The 20,104-nt window shown below is 34.4% G+C and overlaps 1 protein-coding gene across 7 annotated transcripts in view; it reads left to right on the top strand.

Annotated features, from left to right (window-relative positions):
• The window catches only part of TMEM50B (transmembrane protein 50B), a 29,793-nt gene extending 10,334 nt beyond the window's left edge, over positions 1 to 19,459 (top strand). For 6 of the 7 annotated variants that reach the window (XM_036745156.1, XM_036745155.1, XM_036745158.1 and 3 more), the window contains exons 2-7: positions 2,927 to 3,068; positions 7,720 to 7,832; positions 8,502 to 8,569; positions 11,494 to 11,586; positions 15,456 to 15,513; positions 17,856 to 19,459. In XM_036745156.1, coding sequence (XP_036601051.1) covers positions 2,970 to 3,068; positions 7,720 to 7,832; positions 8,502 to 8,569; positions 11,494 to 11,586; positions 15,456 to 15,513; positions 17,856 to 17,901 — 477 coding nt within the window. In that variant the 5' untranslated portion in view covers positions 2,927 to 2,969 and the 3' untranslated portion in view covers positions 17,902 to 19,459. The remainder of the gene's footprint in view (positions 1 to 2,926; positions 3,069 to 7,719; positions 7,833 to 8,501; positions 8,570 to 11,493; positions 11,587 to 15,455; positions 15,514 to 17,855) is intronic. The other variant, XM_036745161.1, reaches the window with a different exon arrangement.
• The last annotated feature ends 645 nt before the right edge of the window (positions 19,460 to 20,104 follow it).

Genomic DNA, 20,104 nt, shown 5'->3' with positions numbered 1-20,104 from the left:
TTAAGAAGGTAAACTGATTCAAAAATTAAAATAAGTAGTCACTTTTCTATTATAAGCTTCATCAAAATCTTTCAACTGTATGCAACAAATTGGAGCACACAAGTGGAACTGTTAAATTGAGGCAGAGGTCTTCCTTTTTGGATAACATTTCAAGTGATTGAACTTAGAATTATATCTTTCTGTAAATTTAAGATTGCCACCATTCATGTTTTAAGTTTTAAAAATTTTATATATATATACACATATAGATATACGTACATATCTATATCTACATCACAACAGTCCTTTGAGGGAGGTGCTATAGGTATAATCATTCTTATTTTACAGATGAGGAAACAGGTTCTGAGATTAAATAACTTGCTCATGGTCCCATAGGGAAAGGGAAAGAGAACAAGTATTTAAGCTTCTACCACGTGTTAGGCACTGTGCTAACTGCTTTACAAATATTGTCTCATTTAAGCTTCACAACAACCCCAGGAGGTAGGTACTTTCATTATGCTCATTTTACAGCTGAGGAAACTGAGGCAGTCATTTAAAAGTTAAATAACTTTCTAGGAACACACAGCTAGTTAGTGTCTGAGGTCAGATTTAAACTCAGGTCTTCTTGACTCCAGGCCCAGTTCTCTATTTTGCTGAGCCACTTAGCTGCCAGCTGTCTTATTCAGTGACTATTAAGTGTCAAAGTCAGAACTGAAATTTTACATCTCTTCTGACTCCACGTATATAGTGCTTTGTCAACTATTTCAGATTACTTCGATAAGTGTCAACAAGATAAAGAACACATATTCTTAGAGCTATTTACAAATAAGAAAATAAACTAAAGTAAAATAATAATGTATTTGCTGTGACCTTTGCATATCTACTTGCCATTTGTACATTAAAAAAAAGTATAGTCAGTGTAATGATTGTTAGTTGTATTTTTAACCTACTTGGGAATTCTAGCTTTGCAATTGTTTCTTCTAAGATTATTTGTGAAATTATTTAAAGTTTCTAGGGACAAGGTTTTGCTATACAAAAAGAATGGGAACTTTTGATCATATATGCCATATGTTGCTGCAGGAGGTATAGATTGAGTTTAAATTGTTCATTTTTTTCTTTGAATTTTTAGCACTTAGCACAGTGTCTTGCATATAATATAATAAATGCTTGTTGGGTTGGAATTATTTCCAATTTTTTTCTTTTTTTCCTCTCATTTTGGTGACCATTAGCATTGTTTTCCCTTGATTAAACATTTCTTTTAAGGGTATCGTCTATTTCCTTATTAGAGAACAGGTGCCAGAAACTTTTCATCAAGTTTATCTTTTGAAGGTACATTTTGAATAATGTACACAATTATTAATTTTTTAGTTAAAATCACAGTGCCTGTACAATGTCTTAATACTATTCTATGAATTAGGCATCTAATGGCACAAGGTATTTAATTGCTTCTGGAAGTTGTTCTTTTGTTCCCACAAGCATCATTCATACTGAATATTCTTATACTGTTTTTAAGCAGTAATACTAACAAGAACATTTTAAATCAATAAGATTATTATGGTATCCCTACAAAGTGTCAAATACACATTTTTTAAAAATGAGCATCATTCTATAAAACTTCTTTTTGTTCACCATGAAAATTCTAGCCATAATAACCTGAAGTAATTTTCTCTTTCTTGAAGATACTAAAAATAGTATTGATTCAAATAATTATGTAACATGTGTGACATCTCTTTTATGTTGTGGTCTCTTATTGTTTAACTCAAATTATTATTTAATAATAGGAACATGATATAAGAACTAAAATCATGAAGTGTTCTTTTATGGAAAACTGGGAAAAATTTTACAGCAAAGCTCTCTGATAGAGGCCTCATTTCTCAAATACATAGAGAACTGAGTCAAATTTATAAGGGTATGAGTCATTCCCCATTTGATAAGTGCTTAAAAATTATGAATAGGCAGTTTTTAGAAGAAGAAGCCAAAGCTAAAGTCATATGAAAAAATGCTCTAAATCACTATCAATCAGAGAAATGGAAACTAAAACGACTCTGAGGTACTATCTCACAGATATCAGATTGGCTAACATGACAGAAAAGGAAACTATCAAATGTTGGAAGGATGTGGGAAAATTGGTTCACTAATGTGCTGTTGGTGGAATTGTGAACTGATCTAACCATTCTAGAGAGCAATTTGGCACTGTGCCCGAAGACTATAAAACTGTGTATTAGATCCTCTTTGATCCTGCAGTATCACTACTAGATCTATATCCCAATGAGATCATAAAAAAGGAAAAAGGACCATTTTATACAAAGATATTTATAGCAGGTTGTTTTTTTTTTGTGGTGGCAAAGAATTGGAAATTGATGGCATACCGGTCAGTTGGGGCATGGCAGAACAAGTTGTGGTATATGATTATGATAGAATACCATTGTGCTATGAGAAATGATGAGCAAGTTGGTTTCAGAAAAACCTGGAAGGACTTACATGAACTGATTCAAAATGAAGTGAGCAGAACCAGGAGAGCATTGTATGTAGTAACAATAATAGTATATGATGATAAATTGTGAATGATTTAGCTATTCTCAGCATTACAGTGATTCAAGACAGTTCTGAATGATTTAAGTGCTGTCTACCTCCAGAGAAAGAATGCAGATCAAAGCATAATTTTTAAAATTTTTTTTCATTCTTTTTTTTTTTGGTTTTGTTTTTGGTCTGTGTTTTCTTTTGCAACATGGCTTATATGGAAATATGTTTTGCATGACTGCATATGTATAATCTGTATGTAATTGCTTGCTTCTCAGGGATGGGGGAGGTGTGGGAGGGAGAGAATTTGGTACTCAAAATTTTAAAAAATGAAAGTTTAATATTTACATGTAATTTGAAAAAAAATTTAAAGAGTATTCTTTCACATTCTTTGTTGGATTGATTTCTTTCCTTTTTTGTTTCTAAGATTTGGCATCTAATGAAAAATCTATGCGGAAGAAATAGAAATAATGGCAGGCTTCCTAGATAACTTTCGATGGCCAGAATGTGAATGCATTGATTGGAGTGAGAGAAGAAATGCAGTTGCATCTGTGGTAGCAGGTGTACTGGTAAGTCATCAGGAAAAAAAAAGGGTTGGTTAATATTATTTCCAATTTCCCTTTTTATATTGTAAAATCAATTCTATTTTGTGGTATGCTTCTGGATTATGAATGCCATTATAATTTTTAAAGAACTTTTATAATCATGTACCTCTACTAAAGGCCTATTCCAGTGTTTTTTACTTTGTAGGTCACCCTGGGCCAAATGGAACCTTGCTAGGTCCTATCAACCTGGAAAGGCTCTGAGGTTAAACCAGCATTTAGACTTAGTACCTGAGCAATGGCCAAAGGTGGACAAATTCTTTTGGCTGCAAAAATTCATGAAGACTGTGGAGTTGTTCCAGTTTGTTTTTTTTAGGAATACTCATATGAATGAAACTATAGATCTTTTCAAGTATTAAGGAAGCCAACAATATTTCTCAGCATAGTTAGCAGGACATCTTTAGCTTTCCGGATAATAGAAATCTGGAGAGTTAAAGGGACTTTCCTGGTCATCTAATCCAACTACCCAGATCATGAATCTCATCTAAATATGCCTCATCTTTAATATTGCCAGAGATGGGCAGCTAACTTCTCCCAAAGTAGTCCATTCCATTTTGTGCTGCCCTACTTCTTAGGATCTTTTTCCCGATTTGTCTTACTATAATTTCTACTCTGGGCTCACTTCTGCCTTCCTAGCCAAGCAGAAGTCTAATCCTTCTTCCATATGATAACCTTCAAATATATGAAGAGTCTTTTCCCTCCCCGTCTTCTCTTTTCCAGCTAAATAGGCCTAGTTTCTTCAACTATTCAGTCAGTTAATGTTTATCAAATGTTTACCATGTGCTAGGCACTGTTCTAAGCATTGGAGATACAAAGAAAGGCAAACACAGTTCTTGCCCTCAGAGATTTTTAAAGATTTTTCCATTCTCATGAAAGCGATAGCATGCAAACAATTATATATAAATAAGATATAAACAGAATAAATTGGAGGTAATCTTAAAGGGAAGGCACTAACATTAAGGGGGTTGGGCAGGTCTTCTTGCATAAAGAAAGTGGGACTTTAGCTGAGATTTGAAGAAAGTTAGGGAAGCCAGAAGTTTGAAATGAGGAGGGAGAGAATTTCTTTTTTTTTTTTAAATTTATTTAATATATTTAGTTTTCAGCATTGATTTTCACAAGAGTTTGAATTACAAATTTTCTCCCCATTTCTACCCTCCCCCCCCCACTCCAAGATAGCGTATATTCTGGTTGCCCTGTTCCCCAGTCAGTGAGGGAGAGAATTTTTGGCAAGTGAAGAACAGCAAAGAAGTCAGTGTCATTGGATCATAAAGTACATGGAGGGGAGTAAAGTTTAAGAAGAATGGAAGGTAGAAAGGGAGGGGTCAAGTTATGAGTTTTAGGATTTTATAGTTGATATTGGAGGTAATAGGGAGCCACTGAAGATTTTTGAATGGAGGGTGGGAGTTGTTGACCGTGTCAGTTGTCAGACCTGAGCTTTAGAAGATCACTTGGATAGCTAAGCTAAGAGGTGAACTGGAGTGGAGAGAGACTTGAAGCAAGGAGACCAGCCAGCAGGCTAGTGCAGTAGCATAGGCATTAGATGATGAGGGGCTATACCAGTATGGTGGCAATGTCAGAAGAGAGGTGGAAAAATAGACATGTCGTGAAGGTGTAATCAACAAGACTTGGCAATAAATTGGATATAGGGGTGAGAACAGAGTTTGAAGTTGACCCTAGGTTATGAGTCTGGGTGACTGGGAGGACAGTAGTGCCCTCAGCATGGCCCTCAGTAGAGCAGTGGAAAAAACCTTTTTTTTTTTTTTTTGGGGGGGGGAAAAGATCATGTGTTTAGTTTTGGACAGGTTGAGCTTAAGATTTCTATGGGACATCCAGTATGAGATGTCCAGTAGGCATTTGGAACCAGTCTTTATATGGCATGATTTTGAATCTCCTCATCAACCTGGTGGTTATCTTCCTCTTACTCAATATAGGTTGTCACTATTTAAATTAATATAACTCAGGATCACATTGATACCAAACCACACTGATGACAAATATAACATTTTATGTTATTAGATGCCTTTTTCACACAAACTGCTTTCTATTCATGTTCCCTTCATTTGGTGTTTGACCAGTAGATTATTATTTTTGACCTAAGTGTAGGACTTTACATTATTCCTATTAAATTTATTATTCTAGCCTTTGAAAAATCTTTTTATGCTTATTCCTTTATTTAACGTATTAGTTTTTTTAATCTCAACTTTGTATTGTATGTAAATTTTATAAATGTGCTATTTTAATCATCCAAATGATTGGAATGTACAAAATAGAACAGGGTCAATGTCAAGAGTCCTAGGATGCTTACACTTTAAGAACCCCACGTGTATGTTGACATTCATTCATTAATCAGTACTAAATTGTTGTGTGCTCCAATGATTTACTGAAATCTAGGTTAACCATGTCTTTGGTATTTCCTTGACCTATCCATCAAGGGAATACAAGGCATATCAGTAATTTCTTGATATACCTCCATTTCCCATGAGCCTTCTCTACTAACCAAGGTGGGGAAAAATATTTACAGAGTCTGGTGGGTTTATGTGATATTTTCTGCTCATAGTTCCCAACCTTCCAGTTAAAGGAGACAGCTTCATTAACTTATTTCTTCTCTGGGGACAAGATTTGCATGACTTTGTTCTTGTTTCAGACTTTTAATGATCACTTTCCTTCTAAGTACTCACAAACTGCTCCTTCATTTTAATACTAATAATTTATTTCAGAATGTTACCAGTAATTGACATCAAGCTCACCTGCCTATGGTTTGAAATATCTATCTTCTTTACCCCTTTTTATTAGGACATGTTACTGTGTCAGGTTCTAGTGTGCCTCTTCCAAATGCTACAGTTGAACTCTTTAAGGATGGCAACTCTTTAAGTTCTTTCTTACTCTGTCCTTATTTACCTAAGGTATTCGTTTCCTTTTAAAAATTTTTGTTCTTTCCTTCCTGATGAAAAGTTAATTTTGCTTAGTAAGGAAAACAGTGGAAAAATTAAATAATTGTATCTTTTTCTGCTTTTGATTATCATCCTCCCATCCATTCCACACAAGTTCTTTATGTTGCTTGGTTTTCGTCAAGGTCTGTTTCATATTGAGAATTCACTTTCTTGATGCTAATGGTGATTCTTACATAAATATATCATGTTTGTAGTCTTCTTCAACAACTATGCCCTTTTCAGCTTTTCATATGTCTCAAATCAATCTACACTGGTGAACTATATTTTTTCTTTTTAGATAAATATGTCTTTTCTTCCTCATCAAAGTAAATTATCAAGCATCGTTAGAATATCAGTAGAATGTAAGCTCCTTGAGGGCAGACTGTGCTTCACTTTTGTATTTGTCTCCCCAGTATTTATCATAGTACTGATACATAGTAGCTAATACTGTTGATTAGAATTTTATCCATGAGAGCCTCATTCTTACTCATTTTAGGGGGAACGTTAATTCTATATCTTGTTTTCAGGTCCTTTGATAGTTACAGATTGCATGTTTTATATTATATCACAGGTGTTTAGAACTATCATCCTACAACAGAAATCACCAATATCATTTAGTTTTAGAAATTATTATGGCACTTAGAACAAGATGGAAACAAACTTTATTCAGAAAACCTCATTAAAATCTGTAAGAATTGAATAAGAATTTAAAAGATTTTTAAGTAGTTGTGGTATAATTAAATTCTGACTACACCAAGTGTTAAAAAAATGGTCGCTGCTAAAAGACTTATTTTCAAGATCATTTGGTCACATAATATGCATAGTTCATTATTTTTTAATAAAGTTTCTTTTGATGGAAAAACTTGTAAAATAGGCTAGTGGTTTTTTGCTAAAAGAAATTCTAAATATTTTGTGATATTTTGTAAGCAATATTTGTTATCGATTGTACAGATAATGGACCACAGTCAGGAATGTAAGGTAGTGTAAGGCAGCAGTACCACTCCAAAGACATGAGTGCACTGTGTACAGACTTCTCTTGTTATGGAATATGTCTGTCCCCCTTTAGTTTTTGTATGCTGGGGAGAAATGGCAGAATGTAATAAAGAAGGGGAAGAGAGAGATATATTTAAATTAACAAGAGAGTTGAAGCTGTACTGATGATTTTTTTTAATCCCTTCCCTAATATCCTTATAGCTATACTACATGTGTTTGAAACTTTTTGAGGCTGTATGTAGGCAGCATGAGAGGCAGCATAATGTAGTGTTTTGAGAGTTTTCAGAGTCAGGAAGGCCTAGGTTCAAGATCTGCCTCTGACACATTGGCTGTAGGATCCTATAAGAGGTTAAGTTGGTGAAAAGGTACCAATTTTGCATGGACAATTTTTATGTTGATGAAATCACAAATCCAGTAAAAAATATATATATATGTAGCACATACTATAAATATAAAAATTTATGTTTTGCTTATCTATACCAAAGATCTAAAGTAGAAATATCTTAATAAAAGAGATGTAAAAAGTTTATCAGTACACTGAATCCCAGTGCATTATGCTAGGCTAGAAGGGAGGGGGAGGAAATAGGAAAACTTAAATTAAGTCCTTGTATTCATTGGGCATAAATTCTAGGCCTGGGGATATTAGGAATACTCTCAGGGTTTAATAGCTAAGCATTGTTTGCTGTTTTTTAAAGTTTTTTACAGGTTGGTGGATAATGATTGATGCAGCAGTGGTATATCCTAAACCAGAACAAATGAACCATGCATTTCATACATGTGGAGTGTTTTCCACATTAGCTTTCTTCATGTAAGTATGAAGGTAATTCTAAAAGATGAGATTATATTTTTCTTTTAATACTGGCTTGCTTTTTAATGTTATAAATTGATAAACATTCAGACTATAAAATGTTCCAAAAAGAAGTTATAACCAAAGAAATTAAAAGGAATTTTTGCTAGTATTTAGCATTAGATCCTCAACTTTGTTCTAACTTAAGTAGGAAAAAAAGTTACCCTTAGAGCTGAATAAAATGGGCCTGTTATTATACATGTTTCCAAGTTCTAAAATTTTTTTACTGTAAAATTACTGTCCAAATTTCTTCCTGAAGCCCAGAAATTATTCAGAAAAATCTTTGCTTTTAATACCCAAAGGGAACTCTGAGGTAGTGATGGTGGCCTTGGCATAATGAAAAAAAAAAAGACTGATATAGGGAAGTTGAGTCCTGATTCATGACATAACAACATGCAGTAGATAAAAATTTAAGAAAGGTGTGTATATTCTGAGTGTCCTTTAGGAATAAGATTAAAGCAGTTTTTCCATTTTCTTTGTGGTTTCAAAAACGTGCATTCACTTGCCTATTTGTTTTGTTGTTCAACAGCAGGTCAGTTATTAAAGTAAGATGTACAATTTGAAGATAATTTATTTTAAAAAATAGAAACATTTGATCATATGGCTTTTTTGTGTATGTGTGTATTCTAGGATAAATGCTGTGTCAAATGCACAAGTGAGAGGTGATAGCTATGAAAGTGGCTGTTTAGGAAGAACAGGTAGGTAAAATTAATTTTGGGTAGCTCTTGGGTATACTATAAATTAATAAAAACTGGCAAAATATGCCTTAAACTCCAATTCCTTCGTGCAGAACTAATAATGGGGTCCCAAAATACATCTTTACATAAGCTTTTTACAGTCTTGCCTTAGGTTGAATACTTTAGAAAGATAAATTTTTTTTTTTTGAGAAATATATACACAGCTGTCCTGTGTATATGATACACTAAATTGTAGGACTCAGGCTTTGATTTACTTTTCTAGGAGTGATGGCGGATTTTTGTGTTCATCTTCTTATTTTGCTCTTTGTGACCATCATGAGTAGGTTGTTTAGCTGAGTTTGGTAACTAGCGTATTTGAAGATTGAGCCTATAAGTTTTTTTAATCAACTGAGTGAATTATCCAAAAGCTTTGATAATATATATAGAGAGAGCAGTGAATGGCACATTCAAGCCATCTTGTCTGTGGTGCTAATGGTGTATTTTTTACTCTGCATTTTTTGGTTGTAACACAACTTCCCAGCCTGCATGCCCAGCTTAGTCCAACCTTCTTGATATTTTTCACAAATAGCATTTTCTCTCCAGCCCCCATAACTTTGCACTGGTATCCCCTGTGCCTGGAGTGGACTCTTTCCTCACTTACGTCTCTTTAGAATCCCTTGTTTTCTTCAAAACTCAGCTCAAATGCCACCTTCCATATGAAGCCTTTCCTTCCAGATGCTAATTCTCTTCCACCTGCCAGTTACTTTTTGTATACATGCATATACACACATACGTACTCACACTTTAATCTCCTCCGTTAGAATAGAAGACTCATGAAGGCAATGACTATTTCATTTTTGTCTCTGTATCTGTGTAGTACTGAGCACAGTGCCTGCCAGATAATAGGTGCTTGATAGGTACTTGTTGATTGATTGTTTGGGCAAACATCTACATTTTCACTCAGTAATACTATTTTTTAACCCACATTAACCTTTTATATAACAAACTTTTCTAGGGATCTGATGCTTTCATCATAGTGGAATTTCATTGTAGTGAACAATAATCATATTCCCAGTTTTTGAAAGGGATGTGGTTTAAATTGAGCAAATGTCCAGCCTCTCTGTTATCTTTGAATACCCTAGGCTGATTGAATTAGGCTGATTCTTTTTTTCACTTATGCTCTTAAGTTTTATTGTTTTTAATTTGACATGGCTTACTTTGGGGGATCTTCTGAAGCTTTACTGTGATGCCTCATCACAGTGTGGAAATCACCCTAGGTTTCTGAAGGCTGTGGAAGGATCTACCAAGCTATGAAGGCTTAGTTTGCTGATGGACCAAATAAATATCTGTCATTTGTAATACAACTTGGCTGAACCGAGAGGCTCATTATTGGATTGGTCACAGGGTGAGGGACTTTTTGACCTCAGTCACTCTTGAACATAAGAACTATAAGAGCACTCAAGAGTTACATCAATTGAGAGAATACCATCAATAGAATTACAGTATTGTTGAAGTGTCTTGGTAGTTGGGCATTTATTTATTTTTAAAATTTTTTTTGTTCTTTCTACTTTTCTGATGTGGGGTTTTTGAGAAATTTGAGGTAGAAAGGGAAGGATGAGATATTTTGAAAATTTGTTTGCATTTGCTTGAATTTTATTCAGCGTTGTTTCAGCTGCCTAATCAGCACTGTAGGTTTTTTTTTTCCCTGGTAGGACAAAAGAGCTCTAAAAAGCTTAGCTTCTCTGTTTAAATCTGAATAAAGGAAGACAAAAAGAGAGGTACTGTCTAATCTGATTCCCATGGGAATGATGAAGGAATCTGGTGTCAAGGAGGCACAAGGGTAGGGGGATCAGCAGGCCCTAAACTTTCAGCTTTCCTAATGTTCCTTCTTTGCTTAAGCTAATATCTAAGAAAGGACGGCGGAAGCTGCTGGGAAGTCAGCATTGTGTTTCAGTGGCAGAAACTTTCCTTTGAAATCAGAACACATCAGTTCAAGTTATGTCTTTGACATGGGCTGTGCCCTTGGCAATTCATTTAACCACTGACCATTAGCTTATTCATTTGTAAATTAAGAAATAATATCTCTTTTACTAGTCTCCTTTACAGGGTTACTAATAGTTGTATGTGATGATGATGATGATGATGATGATGATACATTTGATTGGCACTTTGTTCCAGTGATAAAACCTCAGCTGCTATAATAGTTAACATTTGTATGGTGCTTTAAAGTTTGCAAAGCTCCTGTCTTGCATAATCTCTTGATTCTTACTATAAGCCTGTGATCTTGTGATCTCCACCTTATAGTTGAGGAAGCTGGGGCTCGGGGGAAGTGGCTTGCCCAGGATCACCCTGATGATTGTCTGAACTTAAGTCTTCTTGATTGTTAGGGAGTGTCATTTGGGATAGTTCAGTTTTCTAGAAGGCTGGAAGTTTGGCATTTGTAAGCAGCAAAGCTGAAACACAGTTTTGAAGAGAATCTAATTCTTCATGAGAATGTATCACTTTGTCACCTTTTCTTCATGACTCAGGGTCATTAATGTCACTTTCAGCTATTGTACTAGGTGGCATCTTTCATGGCCTGGAGAGGTATATAGAGCTAGTTTATGCTTACACTAAATAGACTCTATCTGCTGTACTTTTAAAAAATTTTCTGCCTCCTCCTTGGCTATAATCATGCCTACCCTACAAGCAGTTTCTGATCCCCAATTTAATTTATTACTTTTAATTTTTAATATCCTGGAAATCAGATAATGGTTTTGTGACAGCTATTTGAGCTGGCCAGAGAGCTTATGTATTTTTACAGTTCTCAGCTGTGTACAATAGTAGGTGATGATACTGAAAAGCGGAGTTTGGGATTGCTGAAGTGGTATCAGGTGTGTGTTATTTCCAAGATCCTAGAAGAAACATGAAAATAAACAAAATGACAAATCCTGTCATCTTTACAGGTGCTCGAGTTTGGCTTTTCATTGGTTTCATGTTGATGTTTGGTTCGCTTATTGCTTCAATGTGGATTCTTTTTGGTGCATATGTTACTCAAAGTAAGTTCATTCCTTCCTAGTTAGTTTTTCTTTTTTAAATAAATGTTAATGTAATCAACTTTAGTTTGGCTTAATTTGTTAACCACGTAATATAAAATTTGTTTTAAATTTAGTGTGAAGGGAAATATCTACTTAAGTTTAAAAACTCTTAGTTTGATTATTTTTAGAAATTGGATTGTTTTTACAAGTTCTAGTTCCTTTGAGGAAGGCACTAAATTTTGTCTCAGTTTCTCTGTCTGAAATAGGAAAGATGCTGTATGATTCCTAAAGGGTATGTAGAACAATCTTTTCTAACATTAAGGGGCTTTTTTTTTTTTCAGTTGCCAAGCCCTTATTTTTTCTCCCTCCCACCTTCTTCACTGGAAAAGAAAAAAGAAAAAAAAATCTTTTCATAACAATAAATAAGCATAGTCAGACAAAACAAATTCCTATAGTAGTCAGGTCCAAAAATATGTCTCCTTTTGCTTATTAGGAGATTTTATTATGAACTTAAGAAACTGAAGCAAATGTGAACATTTTAGTATACAAGGAACAGAATATAACATTGTATATGAAACAATGAATCCCTTTAAGCACAGATTTTTTTTTTAAGTGAATATTACATTTAACACGATACTAATAAAATTCTCTTGCTTTTTTTGTCTACTTCTGGGTTTGGTGAAGTAATGATGTTAATAAAGTGAGTTAGCTTATTGGATGAAAGTTGAATATAAAGAAATTATACATGTTGGGTAAAATCCTGGTTGTCATTGAGCTCATGGACATTACTAATACAGTACTTATTTTGTACTTACCTTTGTAGAATGAATATAATTTTTGTTAGGGGACATTTCTGTGGTGTTGTATAACATTTTACTGTGGAGGTTTTAGTAAATAATGGATTAGTTGGTATTCTTGACTTCAGTTTGCTGTATTTGAAGCCTACTAAGAATTTAATTGGTTTCTTCATCCTGTGACATCCATGAAAATAGTTTCAAAATTACTTTTCTACAAAAATCTTGATTGCAATTTTCTAATGGTATAATGGATAGATTACTGGGCTTGGAGTCAGGCAGACCTGAGTTCAAATCTTACACTAGCTGTGTAACCTCAGTTTCTTCATCTGTAAAATGAGGGGGGTTGAACCCAGTGGCCTTTTAAGTTCCCTTTTAGTTCTAAATCTATGAACTTGTGTGATACTGCTCATGAAATTAGATCTTAATCTACCATTCCTACCATTCTCTTCTCTTGTTTTCCCAATCAACAAGCCAACAAATTGTTCTTGGTACTTAATGACACTGAACAATGATGCATAATAAGTTTATTTCACTTTGGAACCCTCAGAGAATGAGTTCAGAACAAAGGAGATGGTATTTCTCTTGTACTCTGCCCTAGAATATTGTGTTCAATTCTGAGTGCTATATTGGGAAGAAGGACCATTGAGGAATTAGAATGGGTATGGAGGGAAGAAGGAAGGGAGAGTGGGAGAATGCATTAAGTGCCTGTGATGCCTTAGCACTGGGCTAAGTACTTTACAAATATGATTTCATTTCATCCTCACAACAATTCTGAGAAGTAAGTGCCGTTTTAAACATGAGGAAACTGAGGCAGACTTACAGTTTAAATGACTTGCCCAGTGTCACACAGTAAATGTCTGAGACTGGATCTGAACTTGTCTTCTGACTCCAGGCTCAGCACTATATCCTATCTGCTGGTAAGCTGAGTGAGACCAGGGTGGCGAGGGAACTGGAGATCATGCTATGTGAGATTGTCTGAACGAAATAAAGAACAGAAGACTTAGAGGGAACCGGTAATAACTGTTTTCAAGTATCTAACGGTCTCTCATGTGGAAAAAGGTTTAGATTTGTTCTCAGCTATTTTGGTGGTACACAACTATCTCCTGCTCCTGGTGGGGCTGAGGTGAGTGGAGTGGAGTGGATCTCTTAAGCTTAGGATGTAGAGCCAAAGGCAATCAGGTGTCTGCACCGTGGTTTAGCACCAGTGTGGTGGGTCCCTGGAAGGTAGGGGGTCTGTGTCTGTCCCTCCATCCCAGGCTGCCTAAACAGGGTCTAACCAGCCCAGATTGGAAGTGGAACAAGTCAGAATTTCTGTGCTGATTAGTGGGATCAAGGCTGTGAGTAGCTGCTGCCTGGGTGAGATAAAGAGACCCAGTCTCCAGAAATAAAAAATAAAAATGTTTGTCCTCAGAACTAGGATGAGTAAGTTGCAGAGAGTAAGATTGGACATCTTGATACAGTGGATTCAAAGAGGATTACCATTTGTCAGGAGTGTTGTGCAGGGATTCCAGTTCTGGTAGATTTATTTGGCCGCTGCATTCTGTTCCTGCTCTGAGGTTCTGCCAAGTCATTCTGGATAACTGTTATCCATATGTAGCTGGATCTTTATCATTTGTCCCTCCAAAATTTTTACAATTTCAGCTATTTTGGAATGGAATTCCCTTTTAAAGTGTATTAACTTACTCCCTTCCTTGAAAAAAGAATTTACCTAACGTAATTGAATCTATTCTTAATGACCCATTCCTCACCAAATGTCCGTTAATGATTTTGAGAGCCTGTTGAAGTGTGCAAAGTTGTTTTAACCCTGCACTAAATGGCTTCAAACTCCTGCCATTTTTGAGTTTTTATGTCGGTTTATAATTTTGCTCTTCCTGGGGGTCCAACTTCATCCATTGCTTCTGACAGAAGTATTCATTACTATTCCCTGTAGTATTTTTTTTCTCTAACCTTTTCTGTTTTCTTCTTCAATCTATTTTGGGCTAGGAAACCAGATAACTGTATTTGTTAAAATTAAGTCTAAAGTAAGAGTAAACGGGCCAAAGGACTTTTCCTTTTTTTTTTTTTTTTTTTTGCAGGGGGGAAGGCAGGGCAATTGGGGTTAAGTGACTTGCCCAAGGTCATACAGCTAGTAAATGTATCAAGTGTCTGAGGCTGGATTTGAACTCAGGTCCTGTGCTGTACTCACTGTGCCACCTAGCTGCCCCTAAAGGACTCGTTTGTGAGAGTGTGAGTCTTAGTGCATAGATTCTGCCTTTTTGTTCACTTCCTTGATCTTTATTGTTTTCTGAGATACAGGAATAAACTTGAATTTTGAGTGGGTTAGGTGAAGATTTATTCCTCGTTCTACCCTATTTATTGACAATATATAATAGTATTCCAGAAGTCTTGTAGAAAAGCCCAGTAACAGAACTGTTGACAGTCTATTAAAAGTTTTCAGCCACTTTTGTTTTTGACAGTGTTCCATGTTTCCATGCTGATCTTGGGCAACAAGAGGAGTACATGTGTGTGCCTCCTGCTTTTGTAGCAACCGATACCATGACAGTTGTGCTGAATAAGCAATAAATTAAAAAGCTTGTCTGTTTTCGCCTTAGGTCATTGGTTCCCAATCGTTGAGGATGAGAAACTTCTCCCCCTCCCCCTTTCTAACATCAGTGTAGCCATTGTTTCGTGAAAATAATAACAGAATGAAAGTGTTTGATGTGCTTTTGGATTAGTGAACCCCTTACAAATGAATGCTTGAGTGCCTCTAGGTGTGCTTGGCCCGCATATGACCTAACCAGTGCTCTGGGTGATATGTTAACTTCTCTGTTTTAGTCATGGCTTATATAGGTTAAGAATTGTGGCTTTTCCTCTTTTTTTCTTAAGTGGAAAATCCATTTTTAGACTAAAGAATCTATAAATATTATTTATGTAAGGTAAATAAATGTTTTAAAAATTCAGGTAGTTCAGTGAAATTGTATCTTTTTGGTTACTTTGGTAACTGCTCTTATTTCTTGGTATGTTACATGTGTTGTTTGTGGTTAGCACTGATATTCTTTGTTACTGAATATGTTGATGCCAGTTTTTTTTGACATATATTTTTAATTCTTTCAGATACTAATGTTTATCCAGGACTAGCTGTATTTTTTCAAAATGCACTTATATTTTTTAGGTAAGTTAACCACTTTTCCATTCTATTTATAAGTATATTATTAAAAGAATGATACAATTATGTATTGTATCTTTTCAATAAAAAAGCTGTAGGAGTGTAAATTCTAATAGTGTACCAAGAGTAACACTTTGGTATAAAATTATAACAAATTGTTAACTGGTTGGGGCTTAGTTCTTTAAATGTGGGGTAAATGCAAAAAGCACATGGCAATAATCACCTTTAGATGTCATATGATAAAAGGCCACACGATGGAGACATTTCTCCATGAAATATTTTATGGACTAGAAAGTTTGGCTTAATCTAGTTGAAAATAAGGAAAAAAGACAAAATTTCCCTAGGTAATGTTTGTCTTAGGAATCTGAAGGTAAGTACTCTTAACAAGTTAACAATTCCTACCTTCCCAGCAACCCCTCCAATCTTTAGGAGTTCTTAAATTTTTTTGTGTCTTCAGAAGTTCTCAAAGCGGGTGATACCAGAGGGTGCTAGGATGGGGGTGCTGATGCAGGAGAGTAGTGAAGGTGGTATTACCCTTGGGTGCAATTGGGGGGCGTTGAGTAAAAGTAAGGGGGCAGTGGAAGCATAAGGAAAGAAGAGAAGATAAGAAAATTTTGAAAAACTATTTGTACATGTTTCATCTGTTGTATAAGTTAAAGTCATAGTGATTACATTATTTTCCAAATAAACACACAAAATACAAGTTATAAATGATTAGTGGTCAAGTCAGCTGACAGGTCTTAACAAGTAAGTGTTGACAGGCAAGTGTGTGGCACAGCATTGGAAAGTCCAGCGTGCATCTGCAGGAATATGTGCCTATAATGACTTGTAACCATTTGGTTACACAATGCAGTATTGCATCGTGAAGATTTCAATTCAGGAAAAACCCCACAAATTTACAAGATGTGCCATTTAAAAAATAATTTATGTTTGTTTTTTTGAAATGATGAAAATTTCAACCAAAAAAAAGGTAAAGGGTTAAAGATTTACAGGGGGGCACTGAGTAGGTTTTTTTTTTTTTGAAAGGGGGTGGTAGGCCAAATAAGTTTGGGAACCTCTCTCTTAGACCCTTCTCAGAAATATGTTTTTTAAATGCATAAAATAAAAGATGTAAGATAAAGGAAACGAATTCTATTGAAATACAGTGATCAAAATACTTAAAAAGAAACAACAAAGAAGTTTATGGACCCCAAGTCAAGAACTTAACAAAACTTTAGTATCAGTAAATTAATACCTATATTTCAGAGGGCTTTTGTTGATAGCCAGATTAAATCTAACAGGATATGAAAGGTAAGGTTTGATGATCATAATTTAGATAAATAACAACTCTGAAGGTGACTCCTGAAGTTTATGAGTGTAGATCTTTGGGCAGCACAAGGTCTTCCCAACCTGTGTGAACTTGTCACTTAAAAAATGCCAGTGTGACTTGATAGATTCAATTATTTTATACCAGGTACATGAAATCTTATAATTATCAGTTATTTTTATAAGTTGATGATCACACAGGTCTTGTGACCTATTTTTAAAAAACAATCACCCCTGGTGTTTTTAAGTTATCACTGTGGTTGATTCAAAGTCCCACTCAGATCTTTGATTTTTTTCCTTTTATCAGCTGAAACTGTCCTTTGTCCCTTTCCCCTCTCACCAATTAGTTAATCAGTAGGCACTTAAGTACCTCCTGTATAGTAGGCCTGACAAATACAAATTCGAATAACAAAACTCCTTCCTCTCAAGCAGCTTTCTGTTGTTACCAGTTTAAATATGTTATAATTTAGGACCAAGAATATGCTTTTATAATATTGACTAGTACCTGGAATGGTAACTGTAGTTTTAGAATTTTTGTTTAATATATTTTAGTTGAGAGTCGAATATAAATATCAGCAGTTTCAAGTAGCAGGGATTGAAAGAGTAGAATAAAGAGCTAAGTTAATGATCTGATGAGACACCAGGGTGAGGCATTCATGTAATTGAAGTTGTTGGTGTCTAAATAATTTTAATGTCACAGAGTTGTTTAGAGGAAAGCGCTTAACTGTAAGTTACAAAATAGTATATTAATGCAAGTTGTTATTTTTAATAACAAGAAAGCCTAAGCTCCAGTTTTTTGGATAGGGTTGAATCTGAAAGAAATAATGACTGAAAAATTCTCTACTTTTAGATTTTAGAATATTATAATGTGTTTGTGCTTTAAGAATAATATTCAAAGAATTTCAGACACTTCTAGTTCAGGATATGTAGCTGTGCTACTTAATTTTAGCAGTTCCAAAATTGAACTTAAATACATATGTTGTAAAGTACAAGGAGTTCCAAGTTTTTCTCACCATGTATAACTGTTTTTCATATTTTTATAGTACCCTCATCTACAAATTTGGACGAACAGAAGAATTATGGGGATAAATCACTACTTGCATCAAAAATCATTTTGTTATATTCTTTATGTATAAAAATTTCTCTCCCAATTTGATTTACTTTTTGCTAGTGGATTGTACATTAAATGTTGTCAAATTATTTTCCTTTTATGCCAGTTTAAAAAATACTTTGATGTAGTTTCTACCCTTTATTTCATTGAATAGATTGTGAATATGTACATATATGGATGTATATATTATAGAGGGTGGAAAATATCCATTTTTTATTCTTGCACACTTAAGGCTTGATTGGTGCTCTCTGAGCAAGGTTGCATCATGTCACTTTAGAACGTATTGGCTATTCTTGTGTGTGCTGTTTCTAACTACCGAAGATGTGCAGAAATAAGTCAGTGAATATCTGAAATCAGCACTGACCCATTTGGTAGGAAGAGCATTTTGATAAATTGTATTTGTTTTGAAGGAGAAAATGAGCATGTTTTGGTTTTTTTCTTTTTAATGCTTGCTTGCATTAAAGTGGAACATAAATTTATATGAAGATTTTTAAATACCCAAAGGACGAATTTGGAAATAACTTTTAAAGAAAAAATGTTTCTGAATTGCAAGGCTCTGAAGTGGGATAGTGTACAACTATTTAGCTTAGGTTTAATGTGGTTGAAGTAAAATGACCACAGAAGAACTTGGCAACATAATTCTTAGCAAATGCAAGTAAAATAGTCTGCGTATTGTGCTTTTCTTTTTACACTCTATAAGATTATATGACAGCATTGCTTAAGCTCATGTTAAAGCAAATTGGCTTGAAAGAATCAAGATTTAAGAGCACAGAGTAGTACAGTAGATACTTTTACTATAATGGAAAGTATAGGAAAAGCATTAAAAAATGAAGTTTTCCTTCCAAAAGGGTACTTGCCACTGTGTTGTTTAAGAAATAAGCATTCTATCCACTTATTTGCAAGACTGAAAGCCCCTATTCTAATGCATTCATTGGGCTTTGGGTAAATGTTGTAAAAATACACTTAGAAAATTTTGCAGGCATGTATTGTATTACAATCATAGCTCTAATTTATTGAGTTGTATTAGTAAGTAAGCACAAATACACAGTGTAGTCTCAAGGGAATTGTTTGAATATTGCCACTATGTCATATTGCACTCTCACTTGTTACATAGGTTTTGGTTGTATTTTATTTTTTCTTAGTTTTACAAATTATTTTTCTTGTCTCTAAGACTAGAAAACAAATAGCATTAAAGTACAGCTTTAAAGTATCTTTTTTCAATATTTCCTTTGCACAGCATATGAAACAATTTGTGGAAAGCTGTGTAATTGCACTTCATCCTGTTTACTGTTTGTGTCCTTTTGTTTAAAAACCTTGGCAACCTTTTTTATTTTCTCAAACTATAAGGCTAGCATCTTTGAAGTCCCTTTTTATGTCCCCTCAGTTGTAACTTATTTTAAATACAATAAATATTTCTTTTAAGGGTGGCTTGTTAAATTTATTTGATCAAAAATGTAGTTTAAAAAATTGTTTTGGTGTTATTCATAATTTACACAAATAAATGGCTGAAAGATGCAGCTTATATATAAAAGCAAATAAAAAGTCATGTGTTCTCAGCACTTCTGGAGTATTTGGGCATCCTCTCCGTGAATTGTTAATTCTATAGCTGGTTGCAGAGCCAAAACACTCTAGAATGACACTAAAAATTTAGTATCCTTTTTTCCTACTGAAAACAGGAAAAAAACCATATTGTGAATATGAACAAATAATTCATTGCTCTGTGTCTGTTGTCCTATTAAAAAAAAATGGGGACCGCATCAATAATCGTAGAGATTTTGATTACTGAATAAGATTCTGTTACTCAAAGGAGATTATGTACGTATATAGAGAGAGATTGCATTTTGTAAATCTTAAAGCATGTAATCCCTACATAATAGCTGGCATTTATATAACACTTTACACACACTTGAGCAAGATAATTTAGCTTAGTGGTTACTAAGTCTGGATTTAGGAAGTATTAATATTGTGGTTAATTGTTCTAAAAATATAGAGAATTTACAAATTCTCTAATTATGAATTCAGAAATTATCAAAACATGTAACGTAAAAAATATTCATATTCTCATTTGATCTTCAAACAACCCTATGATGTAATAGGTACTGTTATCTGTTATTTCCATTTTTACGTGTGAGGAAACTGAGGCTGAAATATCTAGTGACTTTTCTTTACGTAGCTAGTGAG

The sequence above is a fragment of the Trichosurus vulpecula genome, chromosome 2 (genome assembly GCF_011100635.1).
Source record: "Trichosurus vulpecula isolate mTriVul1 chromosome 2, mTriVul1.pri, whole genome shotgun sequence".
In the NCBI taxonomy this organism is placed as follows: Eukaryota; Metazoa; Chordata; class Mammalia; order Diprotodontia; family Phalangeridae; genus Trichosurus; species Trichosurus vulpecula.
This window is presented reverse-complemented; position numbering and strand designations above follow the sequence as displayed.